This window comes from Prionailurus bengalensis, chromosome D3 (assembly GCF_016509475.1).
Source record: "Prionailurus bengalensis isolate Pbe53 chromosome D3, Fcat_Pben_1.1_paternal_pri, whole genome shotgun sequence".
Lineage (NCBI taxonomy): Eukaryota > Metazoa > Chordata > Mammalia > Carnivora > Felidae > Prionailurus > Prionailurus bengalensis.
This window is the reverse complement of record NC_057356.1, coordinates 938,548-958,808: the sequence shown is the minus strand read 5'-3', so window position 1 is coordinate 958,808 and position 20,261 is coordinate 938,548. Positions and strand designations below refer to the sequence as shown.

Below are 20,261 nucleotides of genomic sequence, written 5' to 3'. Positions count from 1 at the left end.
GAGCGTGACTTACGTCCCTTCCCTAGTGCCCGGTCCACCCACTGTTATGTACAGACGAACGTGAAATCGGGCAACGGGCACGAGCCTCACTGCATGAAGAAAGACACGCTGCGGGTGGGAGACGAGCCCCCGGGGAGAGGTCTCCTGAGCCAGCCTGGCCTCGTTTCCCTGGAGTCAGGGGTCTGTCCACGAGGAGGCCCAGGAAGAAGCCCCCATCGGCGAGGCTGGCTCCGGCCCACGGGCAGCTCACCCGTCCGTCCTCGGGGAAGCGAGAGCCGTCAGGTGATCCGGACCATCGGTCTCGACGCCACGCAGGCGGTTCCGGTGCCCGTGGTGGCAGTGCCCCAGGGTGGATGTCGAGCACCATCCGGCTCTGGCCGTGGGCGAGGCCTCAGCCGGCTCAGCGGGTCCCTGGCGCAGAGCGAGAACACACGGGGCTCGCAGGCCCCTCCTGGCCCTAAGCACCTGCGGCCTGGCATCTCTGGCGTCTCTGGCTCGTGCCGGAGGTGCCGTGTGCAGCACGTACAGAGGCGTAAGCTGGTTCTGCGCGGAGGATGCCGGTTTTTGTCTCGAAGGGGTACAGACGCGTTTAGCTGGAGATTCCCAGCTTGAGTGCTTCCAACCCCTGCCACACGCGCCCCCCGCGGGCAGCCATGCAGCCCAGCCTGTGTTCCGCTTACCCGGCTGATTCCTTCAGGACAAAGGACTACGGCCCGACCCTGGTTTGTAAGGTTGTTTTAATTTCGGCAAATGAACCGTGGAAACAAACCCTTGGCATGGCGGCGGGTCAGCGCTTCTGAAGCAACGGAACGTCGTGGCGCGCTGCCGGGCTTACCCCGCTCCCACGTGGTGACTGACAGGAAAGCGCGTGTGGTCTGGTCCACGCCGATGCCACGGGGATGCAGGCACGCCACGCTGGGACGGCACCAGGAGACGTCACACGCCAGCCAGCCCCCGAGCCAGGTGCCAGTGCGGGATGCAGGGCAACCTGTGTGACGCAGGACGGCGGGCACCGTGGGGACCCAAGTGGCTCGAGGCTAGACCCCCGAGGCCGCCCTGCCAGCTCTGGACCGCGGGAACGGTCCTACTAAGCCCTGCTTGCAGAGAGCACCGAGCCTCCCCCAGACCCTCACCCTGGGCCCGGAGCCAGGCCTGCTGCAGGGACTGTCCTGGGGCCGGGCACGAGGCGGCAGCGGAAGGGGGGACAAGCACCCTCTCGGCCGGTCGCTTCTTTGGAAATCCGAGAAACCTGTCTTCTGTTCACATATGCGGCAGGCGGCGCTCAGGATTTTCCAGAAAGGAGGTGGCTAAGCCCAGCAGGTGGCACGGGGCGGGAAGGGGCTGCTCTGCAGCGTCCTCTGAGTGCGTCTAGGCCGCCTTCTGTCTTCGCTCTTCCTGTGGAGGGGAGAGGTAGAGACTCGCATGGTGCCGGCCCCCTGCCCCCGTCCGCGGCCCCGCCCTGGCGCCCCAACCCTGAGACGCAGCACCTCCGGATGCTTGCTCAGGAAGTGCGGTTCTGGCCCCGGCCCCCCTTCCCGCCCTCCCGCCCTCCCACCCTCTCCCCCGCTCTCGCACACGTTGTCAGATGCGTGTCGCGAGAACGCCACGGCCCTTCACCTTGATGGCCTGCTCCAGCTGGGACAAGGCCTCCTCGTAGCGAGGGACCAGCGGCCTCAGGAGCTCGCCGGGGATGTCGTGCCGTGCCAGCTCCGGTGCCCCCGCCTCGGCCAGCATCCGGAGGAACCTCCTCTCCTGCAGGCCAACGACGGGAAGGGGTCTCAGCCTCCCCTCAGCCACCGGCCGAGCCCCCCCGTCCCCCCGGCAAGCGCCCCGCAGACTCACCTGCACCTTGAGCAGCAGCGTGAAGGCCTGTCCGGTTCTTCCCGCGCGGGCGGTTCTCCCGACCCTGAAACCGAGCACGACCACCTCGAGTGCTGGCCCCCAGGGGTGCCCCGGACGGTGGGTTCTCTCCGGGGCCCTTCCCTCCAAGGCCACGGGACAGGCCTCACCGGTGCACGTAGGTCCGCAGGTACTGGGGGGCGTCGTAGTTGACGACCAGCTGCACACCCTGCACGTCGATGCCTCGAGCCGTGGCGTCTGTGCTGATGAGGCTGGGAAGCGCGAGGGGCTCAGACCCCGCCCGAGGCCGGGAGCCCCTCTCCCTCCGGCCCTGCGGGGGACGCCGCCACCGGCTCCAGAGGGGAGCCTCCTTTGGGGCAGTATGCCCCGGACGGCCCAGGCCGGTACCTGCCGTGAGCGTTCGCTCCCCTCCTCCTGGGTACTCACAGCCGGATCTTGCCCTGCTCAAACTGCTTCAAGACCACCTTTCTCTGGCCAGGCCCGCAGCGGGAGGAGAACTCGGCCACCGTCACACCTCCGAAAGCCTGGACTAGCAGGAAGAGCCTGGGCGGGAGAGGCGGGAGGGAGCCAGGTGGGCAGGGCCCGGAACCCGCCTCCCCTCTGCTCCCCTCTGCCCCCTCCGCCCCCTCAGACCTCACCTGTGTGAGTTCTCGCGGGAGTTGGTAAAGCACAGGACCCTGGAAAAGTTCATCTCCAGGATCAGGTGCAGGATGACCAGTGGCTTCGTGCGGAGGCTGCAGGGGACGTAGCAGTGCTGCGGGGACAGCACGGGGTTGGCCCCGCCCCAAGCACCGTCGTGCGCCCCCTCCCGGCCCCGTGCGCCCTGCTCACCGAGAGCCCTGCGGGGAAGGTGTACTTCCCGCCCGAGTCCCCGTCCGCGTCCACGTCTTTGGGGCCCCCGCGTGCCAGCCCCGTGGAGAAGAGCCGGGGCTGGTGGAGGCCCAGCTGCTGCAGCTTCTCAGGGTTCTGTGTCAGGGTGGCCGAGAAGAGCAGCTTCTGCAGCGGCATCTGAGGGCAGCAGATGCTGGAAGGGGAGCGGGCGGTGGGCCGGCGACCTTGGTCCGGCCGGCACACCTGCTGAACCTGGCCGCCCGGGACACGCCAAGGCAGAGCGGGTCTGGGAGACAGAGGGGAACCGTGACGGGACCCACGCTCAGGGTGGCCCCACCAAGCTCAGGGCAGAGTTCGCTGCGTGTACCTGGCGGCAGTGGTGGCCCGGAGCTGCCTCCTCTGGAGCAGAGCACAGGGGTCCTTGGCGCTATCGCTCGGGAAGGCCGCCTCCACCACCCGGGGCAGCCAGGACTGGTGCATGCTGTCGATCATCCGGTCGGCCTCGTCGATGACCTAGGAGAAGCAGGACGCCTGGAGTCTGGTGGCCGAGGTCGGTGTCGGCTCCGAGCCCGGGCCTCCCTCCAGGCGCCCGACGTACCAGGAAGCGGAGATGCCGGAGGCTGAACCCCGGGGTCTGGTCGATGTGGTCCACCAGGCGGCCAGGGGTGGCCACCACCACGTCAGCCAAGCAGCGGAAGCCGTCTGCTCTGTGGAGCGGAGAGCGGCTCAGCAGAAGCCCCCACGCCGACCCCCAACACAGGGGAGACCCGCAGACAGCCAGGCTTTCTGTTCTTGCGGGGGCCGGACGGCTACGATGCGGCTGCTCCCTGCTCCCCGAGGGGCCCACGACCCATCAAGACCTACGTCCTCTGAACGAGAGTCTCCTGCTCCTTGACCAGCGATTTCTGCCCAGTGATCAGGGCGACACGCAGAGGAGTGGCGTCCGTGTAGACGTTGAACACTTTGCTCACCTGGGGAAGGAGCGGCCGTCACCGACCCGGTACGGAGCGCCACAGTGACAAGGACCCCGAGTCTGACTTCAGAGCGTGGGGTGCACATACCTGCTGGGCCAGCTCCTTGGTGGGCAGCACGACCAAGGCTCGGACCTGGCACACGGCACGACACAGCAGGGCCTGTGGGGTGGGGTGGGGACAGCCACCGGCCTCAGCAGAGCCGGTTCCCTGTCGGCCGAGCCCCCCTCCGAGGACAGCGGTCCTCACGCTCACCTGTACCACGGGGATGACGAAGGCCAGGGTCTTCCCGCTGCCCGTTGGGGCAGACACGCAAAGGTCGCTGGGCCGGTAGCCGCCTCTGGCCACCAGAAACCCGTTAGCTGTGCTCTCCAGGAGAGCGGGAATCACCGCGGCCTGGACTGGACAAGGAGGGACGAGAGGCACGTTTGTGCCGGAACCACCAGAATCGGCAAGGCACCGAAGCCCAAAGGAGACTTGTCCCCCATCTATGACTTCCAGGCTGGGCTGTTCTCACTCGAGGACGACACCAGAAGCCTCTAGGGACTGCCAGGCCCGGGCGGCCAAAGATGCCCGAATCCCAGACCACGCTTGATGCTGGCCCTGCCCAGGGCCCGTGTTGTCAGCTGCTGTGCCACGGCCTTGCCGCTACGGCTCTGGTGACTCTGGGCGAGGAGGCTCTTGAAGGCACCTCCCCCCCCCCCCCCCCCCCCCCCCGTCATGAGCACCTGGAAAGTAGGAGGAGATGCCATGTGCCCGCAGCTGCTTCTGCACGTCAGGATGGACGGCAGGGATGTCCTCGATAGGCACCGAATCTTTGGTGATGCTCTTTCCGACACAGCTTGGCTCAGCCAACCACGAGGGCAGGAAAGGCTGGACCTACCGTAAAGAGAAAGGGGCCAAACGAAGACTCCAGAGCCCGCGGGGTTAGGGGAACAAGACCAGCGGAAACTAAGGACTCGCGACACTCGAACCGAAGAGGCCACAGCAAGGCAGGCCCCACGAGCCTTCTAACGCGTCTCCTGGCATCTCCCCACCCCCACGCCACCTCTAAAGGAATTAAGCAACACACACCAGAAAGTACCTCTCCCCTGAGCAAGGTCACCGGGGGAGCTTCCTCTCACACCCGCGGTAACGTCCACACCCTGAGCCTGGCCTGCAAAGCCCTCCGTGACCCACACTCACCTGCCCCCAACCTCCTATTGCTGCCTGAGCCTTAGCCACACAAACCTCGTTTTATGTGCCACAGCTCACTGCTGCCTCAGGGCCTTTGCCCTGCTTTCTCCAGTCCACCTTACCCAGGCTGCCCCGTCTTCTGATCACAAGTCAAGGTGCACCTCCACACTGGCACGGACACACATGCTCCCCCGCGTACCCTGGGAAACCTACCGTTTCCTTCTTGGTAATCACCACCACCCAAGAGCTTTGTAACTTACTAGCTGCTTCTTGAAAGCTTGCACTAAGATAGATATTCCTCAGGTACACCCACCAACTAAGAGAACATGTTTTAAAACACTGCTGTGATGCAACCCAGAAACCCATTTAAAACGTTTACCTGCAAGTTTCACTCTTAGCTTTATTATAATCACAAACAAAATTCTAAGCTGACATAAAATTCCAGGCACCAAAAAGAAAACTGCAGGACAGACGACTGAAGTCCAAGCCGTTCGCTTGCTGCACAGGTGCGACCCTCGGAGCTACCCCACCAACACGGGCTGGATCCGCAACAGCCGCCCGCCCCCGACTCCCGGCCGAAGCAAAGCCGTGGAAGACTTTCCTTCCCACCCCGGGCCGCTCACCTTTGGCGCCCTGCTTCTCTCAAAGCCCCCGAGCAGAAGGGCGTGGGCGGGAGGCCCCGAAGCCTCTTCGGGGGGCCGTTCTCCCGAGTCCCCCGGCGGCCCCGCGGCCTGGGCGCTCGCGCTGCTCTCCCCGGGCTCCTCCTCGCCGCTCCCTGCGCGGCAGAAGCGGACAGGGGCGGCGCGTCAACCCCCCACCCCCGCGGACCCGGGACCCCCGTCCCCGCCCGGCCCCACCTGCGTCCGCGTCCTCGCCGTCCACTTTCCGCCGCTTCCCCCGCGGCGCCTGCGGGCTCCCCGGCGGCCCGCCGCACTCGCGCCTCCGCGCTCTGCGCGGCCGCCGCCGCCGCCGCCGTCCCGCCGCCTCCGAGTTCTGCGCGGCCCCCGCGGGCTCCTGCTGCTGCTTCCGCCGCTGCCGCTCTCGGGCCCGGCACTGCAGCCGCTCCAGCAGCGCGCGAGCCCGGCCGTCCGCCCCGGGCTCCGGCCCGGCCGCCTCGGGGCCCGCGTACCGCGCGACGTGGAAGAGCGCCATGCCGGCCGGCCGCACGCCTCTCGGCCAGACGCGCGGCGATGACGCCAGAGGCGCGGGGCGGGGACGTCGTGCGGGAGGCCTCGGCGCGGGGCGGTGACGTCAGGGGCGCGCCGGCCGGTGGCTTGAGAGTCCGTGAGTTCCGCGTGGGGCGGCGGCGGCGGCATGGAGCGGGACCCCAGCCCCGGGGGCGCGCGCCGGGCGCTGGGCCGCCTGCTGGAGGCGGTGCTGGCGAGTCGCCGCGAGGCCAACGCCGTGTTCGACATCCTGGCCGTGCTGCAGGTGGGGGCGCGCGGGGCGCGGCGGCCGGTCCCGGGTCGGAGGCCTGGCAGGGGGCGCGCACGCGGGCCGACGGCGGGATTCCCGGGCGTCTGCTCCCGTCTCGCGGGGCTCCCAGGTCGGGGAGGGGGTGTCCGGTGGGAGGGTAGCGTCGCGGCCCTGAGTGAGGAGGGAGGGCCGGCCCCCTGCGACCTCCGTGTCCCTGCAGTCGGAGGACCCGGAGGAGACCCAGGAAGCGGTGCGCGCGTGCAGCCGCCTATTCGGGGCCCTGCTGGAGCGGGGAGAGCTGTTTGTGGGCCAGCTGCCCTCCGAGGACACGGTCATGGCAGGTGAGCCTCTCGCAGCACGCGCCGGGTCTAGGGCCTCGTCTCTGGAAGGGCTGGAGGGAGACTTTGTCAACACGGGATGACCTCACACGGCCTTACCTTGGGTCAGGGGAAGGGCACAGCCGGGGCTCCCTGTGGGGAGGGACCATTGTGCTCAGGGTTGGGGTGAGAGAGTCCGTATGTGGTCTGTTTAGAGCAAAGGTTGAGCGCGCTGCGCTTTTTCAGGGTTTTTGTTTTGTTTTATTTATTTTGAAAGAGCATGAGCGGGGGAGGGACTGAGAGAGAGACAGAGGGGGAGAGAGGGAATTTTAAGCCGGCTCCACGTTATCAGTGCAGAGCCGGACGCGGGGTTTGAGCTGATGAATGTTGAGATCACGACCTGAGCTGAAATCAGGAGTTGGGCACTCAATTGACTGAGCCACCCAGGCGCCTGTTTGTTTTTTTGGGATCACTTGTAGGATCTGATTCTGTTTAACGTGGGCAGTCGGGGTTACGCGTTCCCACCGCTGGCCGTGTAGGTCTTGGGGTGAAGTGAGACGAGGAGGGTTTCCCACCCCGCACCAGGTCTGGGGCCACGGTGACCCGTTTCCGTTCACTTCCGGGTGGGGCTGCGCAAAGAGCGGAGGGGGGAGACCTGCGTCCAGCCTGGTGTGTGTGGTCTGACCACCCTGCTCTGCCTCAGGGTCCCAGGGGGCGACGCGGAAGTACAAGGTGTGGATGAGACACAGGTACCACAGCTGCTGTAACCGCCTGCGGGAGCTTCTGGCCCACCCCTCCTTTGAGGTCAAGGTGAGTCGGGTCGTCGGCCTTGCCTCTACCCTGCGCGTTCCCTGCGCCCCCAGCCGCCAGGCTGCGCACACTCAGGCAGGGGTGAGGCCGCAGGCTTCTGCGTGTCCGCGCTTACCTGAGGACGTCTGGTTTTCTGTCTGCTGGGTGTCCTAGCGGCCGGTGTTGTTCTGTGTCCCAGCGCGTGGGGGAGCGTTGTCTTGGGTGCACTGAGACTTAGGTGCCGGGGAGGTGATGTGTGGTCCGGGCACCTCAGCCACTCCCTCGCCCGCTTTCCCCAGGAGCTGGCTCTCAGCACGCTCATGAAGTTCGTACAGCTGGAGGGAGCACATCCCCTGGAGCAACCCAAGTGGGAGGGCAACTACCTGTTCCCTCGCCAGCTTTTCAAGGTGGGGGCACAACGGTGTGGGGGGGGGTGCTGAAAAACCTCTGGGCACAGCCGGGATGGGCCTTCGCTGCAGGTGGCTCTGGGATGTGCTGCTTCTGCCACGCCCTTTACCCCGGGGGGCGGGGGAGGCTGTGGGGCGTGGCGGGCACCCCGGTGGGCCCGCCGAGCTCACCTCCCTGCCCGGCCCGCAGTCGGTGGTGGAAGGCCTGCTGTCTCCGGAGGAGGACCACTCGCTGCTGGTGTCACGGTTCCAGGAGTACCTAGAGCACGACGACATCCGCTACCACACGATGCAGGCGGCCACGGGTGTCGTGGGCCAGGCGGCTGACAGGTACCCCGAGGTGAGCCGGGTCCCGTGTCTGGGGGAGGGGCGCGCAGGGGCTGCGCCCGAGCTGATGCCAGGCTTTCGGCAGGTGCCGCCTGCTTTCTGGAACAACGCCTTCGCGCTGCTGTCTGCCGTGAGCCTCCCCTGCCAGGAGATCAGCTCCTCCAGCTTCTACGTGAAACGCGCTGGTGAGCGTCCCAGGGGGTGGGGGTGGGGGTGGGGGGGCGGGAGGGCAGGCGGGGGCACCCAGTGAGCCGCCGCCTCTTTCCCGCACGCCCTCTGACCCCTGCCTTCCCTACAGAGCTGTCGCACAAGTGGAAGGTCGCTCATCTGAAGGTGAGACACTCCGGGGAGCGCGCTGGGGACAGGGCCGTCTCCACGCGTAGACAGCACGTGTGGGACCCAGAATTTTCCGGCTCACACAGCCTCGAGGCTCCCTCACGGGGACGGGGGGGGGGTGGAGGCCGCCGGTACCTGGCTCCCAGGCTCTTAGCGGGCTCCTGGGTGCCGGTGTCGTTGCCGCGTGCGGCCCTGGGTGCACTGCTCCCCGGCTGCTGTGTGGCCGTGTTGTGGGTGCGCGTTTCTTCTCGCTTTGCTGGGACTTCTCCAGTTCTGGGTCTCTAGTTCTTACGCAGGGCGGGAGGGAGGCCGTGAGTGCCGTTTCCCCGTCCGGGGTCCGGGCGCTGGGGTGGGGGCCTTGTGTGCGGCCTTGACGGCACCCCCACCCCCTCCCCCGCAGGAGCACAAGAAGGCCTTCCAGCTGATGTGGCTTGGCTTTCTCAAGCACAAGGTACTGGCGGGGTGGGGGGCAGGTCCCCCGGGTCTGGGCCGCTCTGGCCCACGTGGGTCTTGGGGCGAGGCGGCCGCACCCACCGCTGCTGCCTCCCCGCCAGCTGCCCCTCAGCCTGTACAAGAAGGTGCTGGTGATCATGCACGATGCCATCCTGCCCCACCTGGCCCAGCCCACCCTCATGATCGACTTCCTTACCCGCGCCTACGACGTGGGTGAGTGCCGGCTGGGCTGGGCTCCCGGAACTGGGGCTGGAGGAGCCGACGTCAGGGCCTGGTGCATGCTGGAGCCCGAGTCCCCTCCCTGGCGGGACGGAGCCGGGGCGGGGGGGGGGGGGGGGGGCCCTCCTGCTCTGTTGAACTCACCGGCGGGGGTGGGGGGAGCAGGCCTCGTTGGGGCTTCTCAGCCGCACGTTGGTCTGCAGGGGGCGCCATCAGCCTGTTGGCCTTGAACGGACTTTTCATCCTGATTCACAAGCACAACCTGTGAGTGTCGATCTAGGACGCCTGCCTGTGGGTCCAGCCGTGCGCGCCTGTCCCGGGCTGGGGGTCTGCTGGGCTGCCCTAGGGGAAGTTGGGGTGTGACAGGGCCCCTGGGAGCCATGATCCGTGTTTTCACTCCGTGTCTCCCCCCCGCCCCCCTGGCTTGCATGCCACTCCTCACCCCTGCACTCCCAGCGAGTACCCTGATTTCTACCGGAAACTCTACGGTCTCCTGGACCCATCTGTCTTTCACGTCAAGTATCGGGCCCGGTTTTTCCACCTGGCCGACCTCTTCCTGTCGTCCTCGTGAGTGCCGGAGAGGGGACTCGGAGGGGCTTAGACTCAGAGCAGGGGCCGGGAGTCTGGGCGACTGGGGGTCACTCACGTTCACCATCCCGCCCAGCCATCTGCCCGCCTACCTGGTGGCTGCCTTCGCCAAGCGCTTGTCCCGCCTGGCGCTGACGGCGCCCCCCGAGGCCTTGCTCATGGTGCTGCCCTTCATCTGCAACCTGCTGCGCCGACACCCCGCCTGCCGCGTGCTGGTACACCGCCCGCTGGGCCCCGGTGAGTGTGTGTGGGGGGTGCTTGGAGACCTGGGAGGGGAATGGGGGAGCCTGGAGGTGCATGGGGACCTGGGAGGGGAGTGGGGGAGGCTGAGGGAGTGGGGGACCCTCGGGGGGGGCCGAGGGAGTGGGGGGGCCCTGGGAGGGGAGTTGGGGGGACCTGAGAGGGCTCAGAGACCTGGCAGGGGAGTGATGGGGAACCAGGAGGGTGGGGGCCTGCCCCCAGCAGCCAGAGCTCAGGAGCAGGCTGTGAAGCAGGGCCCGGGTCTCGCTCTAGAGCTGGATGCCGACCCCTACGATCCTGCAGAGGAGGACCCGGCCAAGAGCCGCGCCCTGGAGAGCTCGCTGTGGGAGCTGCAGGTGAGCTGTGCATCCCCTCCCCCCCCCCCCCCCCCACCGTCCCCGGCTCCCCCGGGGGCTGCCGTGACCGGACGTGTTCCCACCGTGTGGTGACGGCCCGTGTGCCTCTCCAGACCCTCCAGCGGCATTACCACCCTGAGGTGTCGCAGGCCGCCAGCGTCATCAACCAGGCGCTGTCGGTGCCTGAGACCAGCATCGCACCCCTGCTGGAACTCACGGCGTTCGAGGTGAGGGCGCGGGGCTGAGGCCTGGGCGGCTGGGGTGCAGGGCACGGGCGGCGTGGGAACACCTGTCCGTCCCTTGCAGGTGTTCGAGCGGGACCTGAAGAAGAAGAGGGGCCAGGAGCCGGTGCCCCTGGAGTTCCTCCCGGCACAGGGGCTGCTGGGCCGGCAGGATGATCTCTGCGCCCAGCACTTCACGCTCAGCTGACCCTGAGCGCCTGCTCCCCTCCCCCACCCGTGGTTTTGTAGGAGAGAGATGGGGGTGGGCTGTGGGTGGCGGGGCGGAGTCCGGGGAGCGCTGGCCTGTCTTCTGACTGCTCCGGCGGCCGGGTCTGCAGGCTGGTGGTCACAGTGCCGGCCGTGCATGGAGGGCGCCTCGTGTCCACCCGCGGACCCCCACGCCTGCCCCCCGCCTCTCCCCTCCTCCGGAAGTCTCTCCCTTAGCCGGAGCCCGGGTGGGCGTGGGGCCAGGGTGGGGGTCGGGGGCTGCGGCCACACGGGGCTCTGGGTGCACTGGGGGGTGGCTTCTGCCAGCCCTGTGTGACCCCCGGGCCCCTTAAGTCCGAGCGTCTGGGCCACACCCCCTCCCTGCTGCAGCTGGACTGTGACCTGGGAGCGACAGTGAGGGTTCTCTGTCCCGGTTAGTCGTGGGCAGCACGGAGCACAAGCCACCTGTTCCCAGTCGAGCTGAGGAGGACCTACCTCCCCGTGGTCCCAGGTGCGCGGTGGGCGTGTCTGCCCCACGAGGGGCAGTTACAGGTGGAGCCACCTGAACCGTCGCGGCCCCGAGTGGCGTGGGTGCTGGCAGCTGCAGGCCGGTCGTTTGCTGTGTTTCCGGGCTCTTTCTTCAAGGCCCCGTTTCTGCCGGGCGAGCTTGGTTCCCCTCCGGCGTGAGTCCGGCTTCTCTTAAAAAGCGTCTTGTTTAGGGAGAGAGTCACGTGAGCGATAGCCGCTCCCGTGGGCTTGGGGGCCTGGCGGAGATGCAGGTGTGGGTGCAGAGCCAGGGAGGGGGCGTCCCTGGTTCTGCAGCCTCTTGCCTGAGCACCCCCTCCCCGCCCCCACGGGAGCACCTGGAGTCACAGCGGGCAGTGGTTTGGCCGCTTGGGTCTTAGGGAGCTGCCCCGGTGGCCCGGGACCCTTGTGTGCCTGGTGGGGATGCTGGGTGAGGGGTGAAGGGGTGCTGCTCCTACGTACACCTGTGTGGATTTAGGGACGCTAGCGCCCCGCCCCCTGGTGGTACCGTCCTGGCCCCATCTCGAGTCCGCTTCTGCCCCCGGGCCTTTGCGCTGCCTTCTCTGCAGCTTTGCTCTCTGCTCCTGCCTGCGGACCCCAAGCCGAGGGCGGCCTCAGGGAAGCCTCTGCCCGGCATCCCGTCGGTAACAGCTCCGGGCATGCACGTGGGCGCCGCCTGTTCACGGCCCCGCTGCCGTCGGTGCCCCGTGGACGGTCCCTGCCACCCTTCCCAGAGACCGAGGGAAGCTCGTCACGACCTGGTCCTCGTCTGGTCCCCGGGGCCCGGGACTTACCCGGCACAGAGGAGGGGCGCGTACACGTCTGTGGTAGAAGGGCCCGGGGGTCCTGAGCCGCCTGCTTCCGGCACAGTTCGGCACGTCTGAGGCCGTCCCGGCCCCAGCTGAGGCCCGGCACGGGGACACCGGGGGGCAGCCCCGGAAGGGCTGAGGCCTCACGCTGATTGGCTGATTGGGAGAGATGCCATCCTGCTTTTTAAAGTAAAACTACAGGACTCTTATCGAGCAGGTTTTCTCGATTGTTGCAGCATCGTGTGCTGTCGGTAGCCTTCCTCCTTCCGGCGGGTCCGGGGCTCACCCCTGCACGCCCCGCCCGCGACACCCCCTCACCCCCGCGCCTGGGCAGCTGCGCTTTGTGGTGTTTCTCGACCTCTGGGCCCCATGGCCCCGGGGGCAGGTGGCTGAGGGGACACAGGGCGGGGAGGTGCCCCTGGGACCTGAGCACCTGATGGCCGTCAGGGCTGGGCTTTCAGGGGCTCAAGAACCGTCTGGGATCTGAGTAAAAGACCCCTGGGGCCCGGGGTCTGCGTTTGCAGGGGCTCCCAAGCAGGGGGGGGGGGCACGGTGACCGGAGGTCTGCAGGCGGCGCCCCCTGCGCTGAGGGCCCTTCTCCCCGGCAGCTCCCAGCCCGCGGCCCCGGGGCCTCCGTGTCCTCCCGTGGAGCCGTGTCCCGCCCTGACTCCCTGAGGCGCTGATGGCCGGCGTCGTGCACTTCAGTGGTCCGAGTGCCGTCAGCTCCGCGATGGCAGAGCCGTGTGCCTCGTCTCCTTGTCCGCGAGTGTCCCAGCACCCGGGACGGCGGCTGGCGCCTGTGTGTTTCCTCCAGCTGATCTCTCAGAACCGGCCTTCCTGGGGGGCCTGGCCCGAGGCGCTGTGGGTTCCCTACAGCGCAGAGAACTCTGTGTGGTGCCTTGGGGGGAACTGACCGGGACGGGGACGGGGTGGGGCGGGGGCAGGTCCCTGGAGCCCTGTGGGCGGCAGGGAGGAGCGAGCGGCTCCAGGCTGCCCGGGACAGCAGAGCGGTTATTTCCTCTCCTGTGAACCGACTGCCTTTTTCCCAATTAAGATGCGGTTCTGGTTTTGTTTATCATTTTTAAATTACAAACGCAAGGCAAAGCTAATTACGAGTTCCAGTGACACTCGGGCTCTTCCCTGCAAACCTCTCGGCCTTGGTGCCTCCCCCCCTCCCTCTCCGTCTCTCCACCGTTCATGCCCTCAGGTGCCAGCACTGCCACCCCAGGTCCCCGCCCGATGTTGACCCTCCTCTCTCGGCTGTGAGCTCCCCTGCCACTCAGCGGTCCTCCCTTGCTGTGCTCCCTCTGGTGCCCACGCATTCACCTGCCACAAGTCCACGGCAGCCACCCTCGCCCCAGGAGGCCACCCGTCTGGGTCCGCACGAGTTTGTTTGCAGCTGGGGACATCACACCCTAGCTTGAGTCTAAAGTTTTTAAAAACCAATTTTGGGGGGAATTTGAAATACACACTAAGTACCTTTTTAGTAGAAGTGTGTTCTATGCAATATTTGGGATGTACTTATCCTGAAGATTGAGAAGAAACCCACCTGATATAAATGAATCATTTTAAAGTGTATGATTCAGTGGCACTTGGTGCATTTATGCTGTGTGACCACCATCTGGATCCAGTTCCAGGACTTTCTTTCCATCACCTGCTTCGTAATTACATCTGTGGAAAGACGGCATCTGAGAGACCAGCCCCCGACAGCGCCCCCAGGAGTCCTGCGTGGGGGGGGTCTCCACCATGCCCCCCACCCCCCTTGAGGATGGGCGGCCACTCCAAGCCGGGTCAGCCCTGGTCATCGGGCCGGGGCCCCTGGGCTGTGGCTCTGTGTAGGGAGGAGGTCCACGCCGCTGCCCTGTCTGCCGTGCCTCCTGGTGGCGCGGGGTCTGATGGAGTGTTTAACCCAGGCCGGAGTGAGGGCTGGCCTTTGTCCGGCTTCCGGGAGGGCCTCGGGCCCCGAGCGCCCTGTCCATCGGGGGTCCACGTGCAAGTCATGGCGGGCTTTGGGCTGCTCGGCATCCCCTCTACCCCCGGAGGGGCCAGTAGCCACCTGGCTCTGCAGCCCCCCATAAAGACGGGACACCAAGGCAGGAGCCCCCCGGTTGGCAGTGACCCGTGTGCACTGTCACACGTCAGGGCCAGGGAGCTGAGTCTGTCCAAGGCCCCAGTGGAGGACGGTCCCGCAGGTGCGTGTTCGGGGGCCCCCTGGGCCTTCCCCTGGGTGGTGTTACCCTGTGTCCCTTCCCTGCAGTGAACCCTGATGGCGAGAAGAGCTGCTCTCGGGGAGTTCGGGGGTCCTCCTAGGGGGTTGTCCAACCTGAGGGTGTCTCGGGGACCCCGGGCTGGCCATGGGTGTCAGAAGGGGGGTGTCTTGGGGAAGTGGGTGTGTATGACTTTGGGAGGTCCCTGAGAGGGGTCCTGCACTGGCTTCCTCGCAGAGCATTAAGGGGGCAAGACCCCCACGATGGGGGCTCATGAGGCGATCAGGCAGAGCAGGGCAAGGGACGCCTCCAGGGTAGGAAATGTCAGAGGAGGGGCCGTGGATGGAGCGTCCAAACCAACGTCCAGGCCCTGGGAGCAGCAGGGCAGGGGAGGACCAGCGGCCTCCTGGACGTCCTCAGGGCAGCATGGTGGGGCTGCTGGGGGTCAGGCAGGACAGGCAGTGCAGGGGCCACTCGGGGGGGTCCTGAGTGCCGCGGGGTGTGTGACCCTGACTCCAGGGTCGGCACCCTCGGACGGCCTGCCCCCCACTGCATCCCTCCCCTTGGGGGAGCAGGGGCCTGCCGCACCCCAACCTGGCCGGTCAGCCACCCCCCGGGGTCAGATGCTACGTCCCTCTCCCCGGCCCATACGTCCCTCCCTGACACCACCCACCCCTGGCCCACGGAGACCCCACTCTGCCCGGTTCAGGACGGGAGCTTAAAATGAATGCACATCTCTTTGCAGAAACACAGGGGCGAGGCCCGTGGGGAGCTGCTCGTGGAGTTGTCGCCGCACTGCCCGCGGGGCCGCCCTCCTGATCAGTGGGCCACGGATGCAGGGCCCTCCCGCCCGTGAGCATCTCGTGGCTGAAGGCCCCGTTGGACCGTCACGGAGGCCGGTGTTGACAGGGCACCTACTGTGTGCCCCGCAGTGTCCTTCCGTCAGGTCCTCGTGGCCCACGCCTGGCCAGTGCTCTCAGTGGAGTCTCCCTGTCTCTCTGTCTTAGTCTCTCGTGCCCTGTCCCCTCCAGGAGGCGAGTGGGGTTGGGCGGGGAGACGCTGAAGTCGTGGCGCCCGGGCGACGAGATGCGGGCCGCAGGTCCTGCCGATAAGCGCCACGCTCAAGCACTGGACGGGCACGGAGCAACTTCTCGGCGACTAGGTGTCAGCCGGCTTGCTTCCTGAGAGCTCGGTGAGGGTGACGAGCGTGGCACACGTCCCCACCGCAAACCCCCGGCCTCTAGGCGAGGAGGTAGCCGGCAGCGGGGTGGCAGGGGCTGTGGCCTGGGCGCCCGCCAGCCTGGGACACGCACGGCCCTCCAGCCTCAGCCGCCCCATCCGCACGGCGGACCGTGCCAGGTCCCCCGGCTGCACGGAGGGCCAGAGTGACTGCTGTGGCTCGCGGCCCCGTTGCAGTGGTCACGGGAAGATGAGCTCACCTGTGCCCGAAAGGCCATCCACCGAGTCAGGCGGTGGGTCTGGCCTGTGGCTGGTGGCCGGCCAGCGCCCGGCCTGGCGACCTCTCTCCCCGGCCCTTTGCGACCCTCGGCCGCGCGCCTGGCTGAGCGCCTCACGGACGGCTCCCATCCCCGCACGTGCCGGTGAACTTGGCCTGCAGGGGGAGGGGCCGGCTTTGCGCGGGTCTGGGGGTTCCCTTCGGGCTGCCTGCCTGCTAGGCCTGCGCTTGGGCTTCTCCTTGGAGCTGGCTTGCCTCGCAGGTCGCCTCGTTGCTGAGAGCCGCGCAGACGCCCCGATGATGCTCATTCACTGTGTTGTGTCTGTGTGAGGTCCCCGCAACCTCCGCCCCGGCCACGCTGACCACGATGGGGCAGCTCCCCTTCCTCACAGACCCCGGAACCCATGCTGCGGCCCCACCCGCCCTCTGCCCGGGGGAGCGCGACGACCCAGCGCGGGCACGTCTCCTCCTCCGCCGGCTGCAGAGGGTCCACTGCCCCGTGTGTCCCCAGAGTCACGGTGTTGACCTGTCATTCGGGACGGATCCCTTTTGTTTCGACCACGGAGAACCCTTGCTGTGTTTCTGAGAAGCTGTGATTAATTTCTAGTATTACTGGACACGACCGACTCTTGGGGAGTAGATTAAATACCAGATATGCAGCAAGGCGTTTGCTTCCAGAACGTGGCAGGGTCTGGGACCCCGCAGGCAGAAGCAACGCTCTGCGGTGTTTATGAAATTTTTATTACTTATTTTGGTTTTATTTTTTTGAGAGAGCGAGTGAGCAGGAGAGGGGCGGGGGGCAGGCAGGGAATCAGAGAATCTCAAGCGGACCCCACACTCGGCGCAGAGCCTGACGTGGGGCTCAGTTCCACGACCCTGGGATCGTGACCTGAGCCAGAACCCAGGGTTGGACGGTCGACTGAGCCACCTAGGAGCCCCTGAAATTTTATTTTAAAGTTTATCTACTTATGCCTTTCGTCTTCTCATTGAGGTGAAATTCACACGGCACAAAATCAACCATTTTAACGTGTGCTGAAAATTCAGGGGCCCCCGGGGGGCTCGGTCAAGTTAAGCATCTGACTCTTGATTTTGGCTCAGATCGTGGTCTCACGGTTTGGGAGCTGGAGCCCCACCCGGGGCTGTGCGCTGCTGGCGCGGAGCCCGCTTGGGATTCTGTCCCACTCCCCTCTCTCTGCCCCTCCCCTGCTCGCCCCTGCTCGCAAGCACTCTCTCTCTCTCTCTAAATAAACTTAAAAAAAATGCTTGAAGTGTGCAATTCAGAGGCAGTGCGTTCACTCGACATTGTGCCACCATCACCCCTATTGGTCTCCCAGAGATCCCGTCAGCCCTGAAAGCAAACCCCACAGCCGCTCGCCCTCACGCCCCGCCCCGGCCTCCGCCGATCCGCTTTGTCCGCACGGACTTACCGATGCCGGATTGCCCATCCACGCGGAATCACACGGTGTTTGTCCTTTTGCGTCTGGCTTCTTGCCAAAGCTCATCCGTGTGCAGCAGGTGTCAGGGCTCACTCCCTGCTGGGGCCGCGCAGTGTCTCACTGCATGCACGGACCACAGCTGTTCACCGCTTCATCCGTTGGCGGGCATCCGGGTTGCGTCCACCGCTGGCGTCCGGCCGGTGCCGCGGGCACGCTCGCGTACAAGCATTGGTTTGAAGGCCCGCTTCCTCTCTGGGGAACTGCGGGGGCACGTGGTCACCCGACCCCAGGGTTCCGAGGAAACCCTACACTGGTTTCACAGCAGGAGGGTATTGGGTCCCAGTTTCTCCACATCCTCACCAACTTCTGTTGTGTGCTGTTTTGTGACAGTAGGTTCCGGTGAGCATTTCCCTGGTGACCAGTGACACCGGGTTTGCTCTTTGCTCTTCGATGAGTGTGGGTTGGACGAGGCCACCCAGCTTCTGCAGTCTCTTGGGACGCTCACCTCCGGGTCCTGAGCCGCTGTGGGAGCAGGGGGTCCCCAGGCCACCCTGCCACGTGCTCCTGACGGCGTGGAGGAGCTGGGTCTGCGTGAGGATATAGAGATGGTCACCAGAACGCGGCGGCTCCCGGCCCTGCCGGCCCAGCCCCAGCCGTGGCGCACACCAGACCCGCCCAGGCCGCCCCGTGTTCCAACCCCCAGAGACCAGGGAGACGATAGAGTGATTGTCGTTGCTTTAAACTCCGGGATGGCTTGTTACGCGGCTTAGATGACCATACCCGTGGGCTTGAAGCGCTCGACCTCCCGCCAAAGGGCAAGGATCCAACACGAAGGCAGGAAGATGCTGGCCCCTGGCAGCACTGTCTTCTCCCCTGGGGTGACCCAACCCCCTCACTGTCCCTGGGGTCTTGGGGGTGCATTTTGGGAGGAGGGGGTGGCATTGGGCTGAGAGCTAACATTATTTACACGCCATGGGGTGGCCACACGAGCTAGACTGGATCCAAGGACCCGTATGTTCAATGAAAACAATTCCTGGGGCGCCTGGGTGGCTCAGTCGGTTAAGCGTCTGACTTCGGCTCAGGTCATGATCTCGCGGTTCGTGAGTTCAAGCCCCCCGTCGGGCTCTGTGCTGACCGCTCGGAGCATGGAGCCTGCTTCCGATTCTGTCCCCCTCTCTCTGTTCCTCCCCGGCTCATGCTTTGTCTGTCTCTCAAAAATAAACTTTAAACACACACACACACACACACACACACAATTCCCAAAGGGCTCATCCAACAACAGCGAGGCTCCCAGCAGACCTGTGCGAACAGCCCTCCCGCGCACCGTCTGGGGCAAAGTCGAGTCTTTGGAGGGCCAGCTCAGGCCCCGGCGTGGGTCCCACGGTGGCAGAGGCCTGGCCACGCCACGGCCCAGAGCAAGTGTTCAGAGGGTGGGGTGAGGCTGGGCCCCAGGAAGACCCCATCGTCAGCGCCTCTCAGGCCACGATGGGGCACCGGCCTCCCCGCGCGTCCCAGCCCCTTGGGAGCTTTGCTGTGCTGTCCCGGCGTCGCTGGGGTGGGCTTGTGGTCGGCGTGGACGGGGCAGAGCATGTGGGCTTGGAACCCTGGCTTCCTGCACCTGCTGGCCACGAGCCTCGGCCCCCCCTCCCCCTCCCCCCCCGTTCTGCGGGGCGGAAAGTTCTTGCCACAAGATCTCTGCGGTCAGGGAACCCGCGGCCCTCAGGCCCCGTCGGCTCTCGGGGAGGCAGGTGCTGAGACAGGAAAGGGGTGCAGGGTGGGCAGGGGGGCTCAGACCCCACCGCTGGGGGCCCTCCTCCTGCACGAGGTGAGGTGGTCGGCTGGTCGGCCTCCTGGGGCTGGTGGGGGCGGGCGCGCAGACCTTGGGCTGCGCCCACACCTCGGTCCTCCTCCTGCACAGACCGTCCTTCCCTTCCAGCCAAGATCGGAGGATCCCTGTCCCCGCAGGGAGGACCATCCCCTGCCAGACCACCACCGCCCGGCCCCCAGGAGCCTCGTAACTCGTCAGACGGAAAATGTCACCTGGCGTTTCCGCCTGGTGTGTGTGATCAGGCCTTCGGCTTCTCCCCAGCCAGGGAGGCCGGGTTCACACTCGTTTAGCCATTTAGCCCAACAAACAAAATCGATGCGTTCTCATAAAACACCGCTGGCAACCGCTGGCAGGCAGAGCTCTCCGAGGGGCTGGTCGGGAGGCTCTGTCTCTGATGGAGGCCCGTTCAGCTGGGGTGGGGTTGGGGGGGGGCCCCAGCTCCTCCTGGAAGGATGGCCAGACACAGCGGGCAGGGGTGAGGGGAGTCGTGGAGACGTTCCGTGATTCTTCCAGAAAGGCGGCATTGCACAATGCGAGCCGGCCCTGGAGCTGCCCTGGGGGTGGTCACAGACCCCACTCGTGGCTGTGGGGCCGGGGGCTTGGGGACCTGTCTGGGGGCCATGGGCGGTGGCTGCTGGCAGGCGGGTGGGAAGGGGGCGAAGGCCTCCAGGGCTGTCTCCCTCAGTGCTCGTTCATTCAACAGACACGCGCGTGCACGCCTACTGTGTGCATACCGGTGTCCCAGGAAGTGGGGGTACTCAGGGGGCTCGCCAGACTCCTGTCCCGGCCCTCCTGGGGCTCGTTCTGCGGTGGAGGGGACAGATGGTGAGGGGACTTTAGTTAGTCTGGGGTTCTAGAGGCAGTCAGTGCCCTGGAGGTGGAAAGGGAGACGAGCCTGCCAGCAGGGCTGTTGCACTAGACAAGGGGGCATCTGAGCAGAGCTGGAGGGCGAGGAGGGAGACCCGGGGCTGTGGGGTGACGGGGAGAGGGCTCCAGGAACAGGCTCGCCACTGCAAAGGCCCTGGGGCAGGAGTGGGCCTCGGGCACCAGAGACCATTGCGGAGGCCACTCTTGCCAAGAGCGGAGTGAGGAGGGGGTGGCAGGGAGGTGGGGGCAGAGCCCCGGTCCGTCTTGCTGGCTTGGACGCTCTTTCTCAGTGGGGTGAGCACCGTCAGTAGGCCGGGACGGGCGCAGCCTCAGTGGGCTCAGCTGGGCGGTTGTGAGGGCGTCTTCCGTGTGTGTCGGCGGCACGGCCCGCTGAGGCTCTCGGAGAGGGTCCTGGGCGC

General features: G+C 66.4%; 2 protein-coding genes across 2 annotated transcripts; one reads left to right on the top strand and one right to left on the bottom strand.

Moving 5' to 3' along the window:
* Window positions 1-720: 720 nt before the first annotated feature.
* On the bottom strand, window positions 721-6,020 carry DDX51 (DEAD-box helicase 51). Its single transcript, XM_043557251.1, has 15 exons — window positions 5,696-6,020; window positions 5,462-5,613; window positions 4,391-4,541; window positions 3,918-4,063; window positions 3,753-3,824; window positions 3,556-3,662; window positions 3,290-3,398; window positions 3,059-3,204; window positions 2,692-2,884; window positions 2,499-2,614; window positions 2,287-2,403; window positions 2,010-2,111; window positions 1,843-1,906; window positions 1,618-1,752; window positions 721-1,395 (listed from the first exon to the last, which is right to left on the bottom strand). The coding sequence occupies exons 1-15, from the start codon at window positions 5,988-5,990 to the stop codon at window positions 1,369-1,371; spliced, it is 1,932 nt and encodes a 643-aa protein (XP_043413186.1). The 5' UTR covers window positions 5,991-6,020; the 3' UTR covers window positions 721-1,368.
* Window positions 6,021-6,091: 71 nt separating this feature from the next.
* Window positions 6,092-13,629, top strand: NOC4L (nucleolar complex associated 4 homolog). The gene is made up of 15 exons (XM_043557252.1): window positions 6,092-6,269; window positions 6,475-6,595; window positions 7,275-7,381; window positions 7,660-7,767; window positions 7,958-8,107; window positions 8,180-8,279; window positions 8,393-8,427; window positions 8,831-8,881; window positions 8,985-9,096; window positions 9,306-9,366; window positions 9,559-9,669; window positions 9,767-9,927; window positions 10,204-10,286; window positions 10,400-10,513; window positions 10,593-13,629. The coding sequence occupies exons 1-15, from the start codon at window positions 6,153-6,155 to the stop codon at window positions 10,713-10,715; spliced, it is 1,554 nt and encodes a 517-aa protein (XP_043413187.1). The 5' UTR covers window positions 6,092-6,152; the 3' UTR covers window positions 10,716-13,629.
* Window positions 13,630-20,261: the final 6,632 nt, after the last annotated feature.

What these genes read in the sequence shown, in the direction of transcription:
- DDX51 (XM_043557251.1), bottom strand. Translation starts at nt 5,990, where the DNA reads ATGGCGCTCTTCCACGTCGCGCGGTACGCGGGCCCCGAGGCGGCCGGG. An exon ending in CGGCGAGGACGCGGACGCAG is followed by an intron (nt 5,614 to 5,695) that starts GTGGGGCCGGGC and finishes TCTGCCGCGCAG; the next exon opens with GGAGCGGCGAGGAGGAGCCC. An exon ending in TCGTCATCCCCGTGGTACAG is followed by an intron (nt 3,825 to 3,917) that starts GTGAGCGTGAGG and finishes CCCACCCCACAG; the next exon opens with GCCCTGCTGTGTCGTGCCGT.
- NOC4L (XM_043557252.1), top strand. Translation starts at nt 6,153, where the DNA reads ATGGAGCGGGACCCCAGCCCCGGGGGCGCGCGCCGGGCGCTGGGCCGC. An exon ending in ACATCCTGGCCGTGCTGCAG is followed by an intron (nt 6,270 to 6,474) that starts GTGGGGGCGCGC and finishes GTGTCCCTGCAG; the next exon opens with TCGGAGGACCCGGAGGAGAC. An exon ending in TTGGCTTTCTCAAGCACAAG is followed by an intron (nt 8,882 to 8,984) that starts GTACTGGCGGGG and finishes CCTCCCCGCCAG; the next exon opens with CTGCCCCTCAGCCTGTACAA.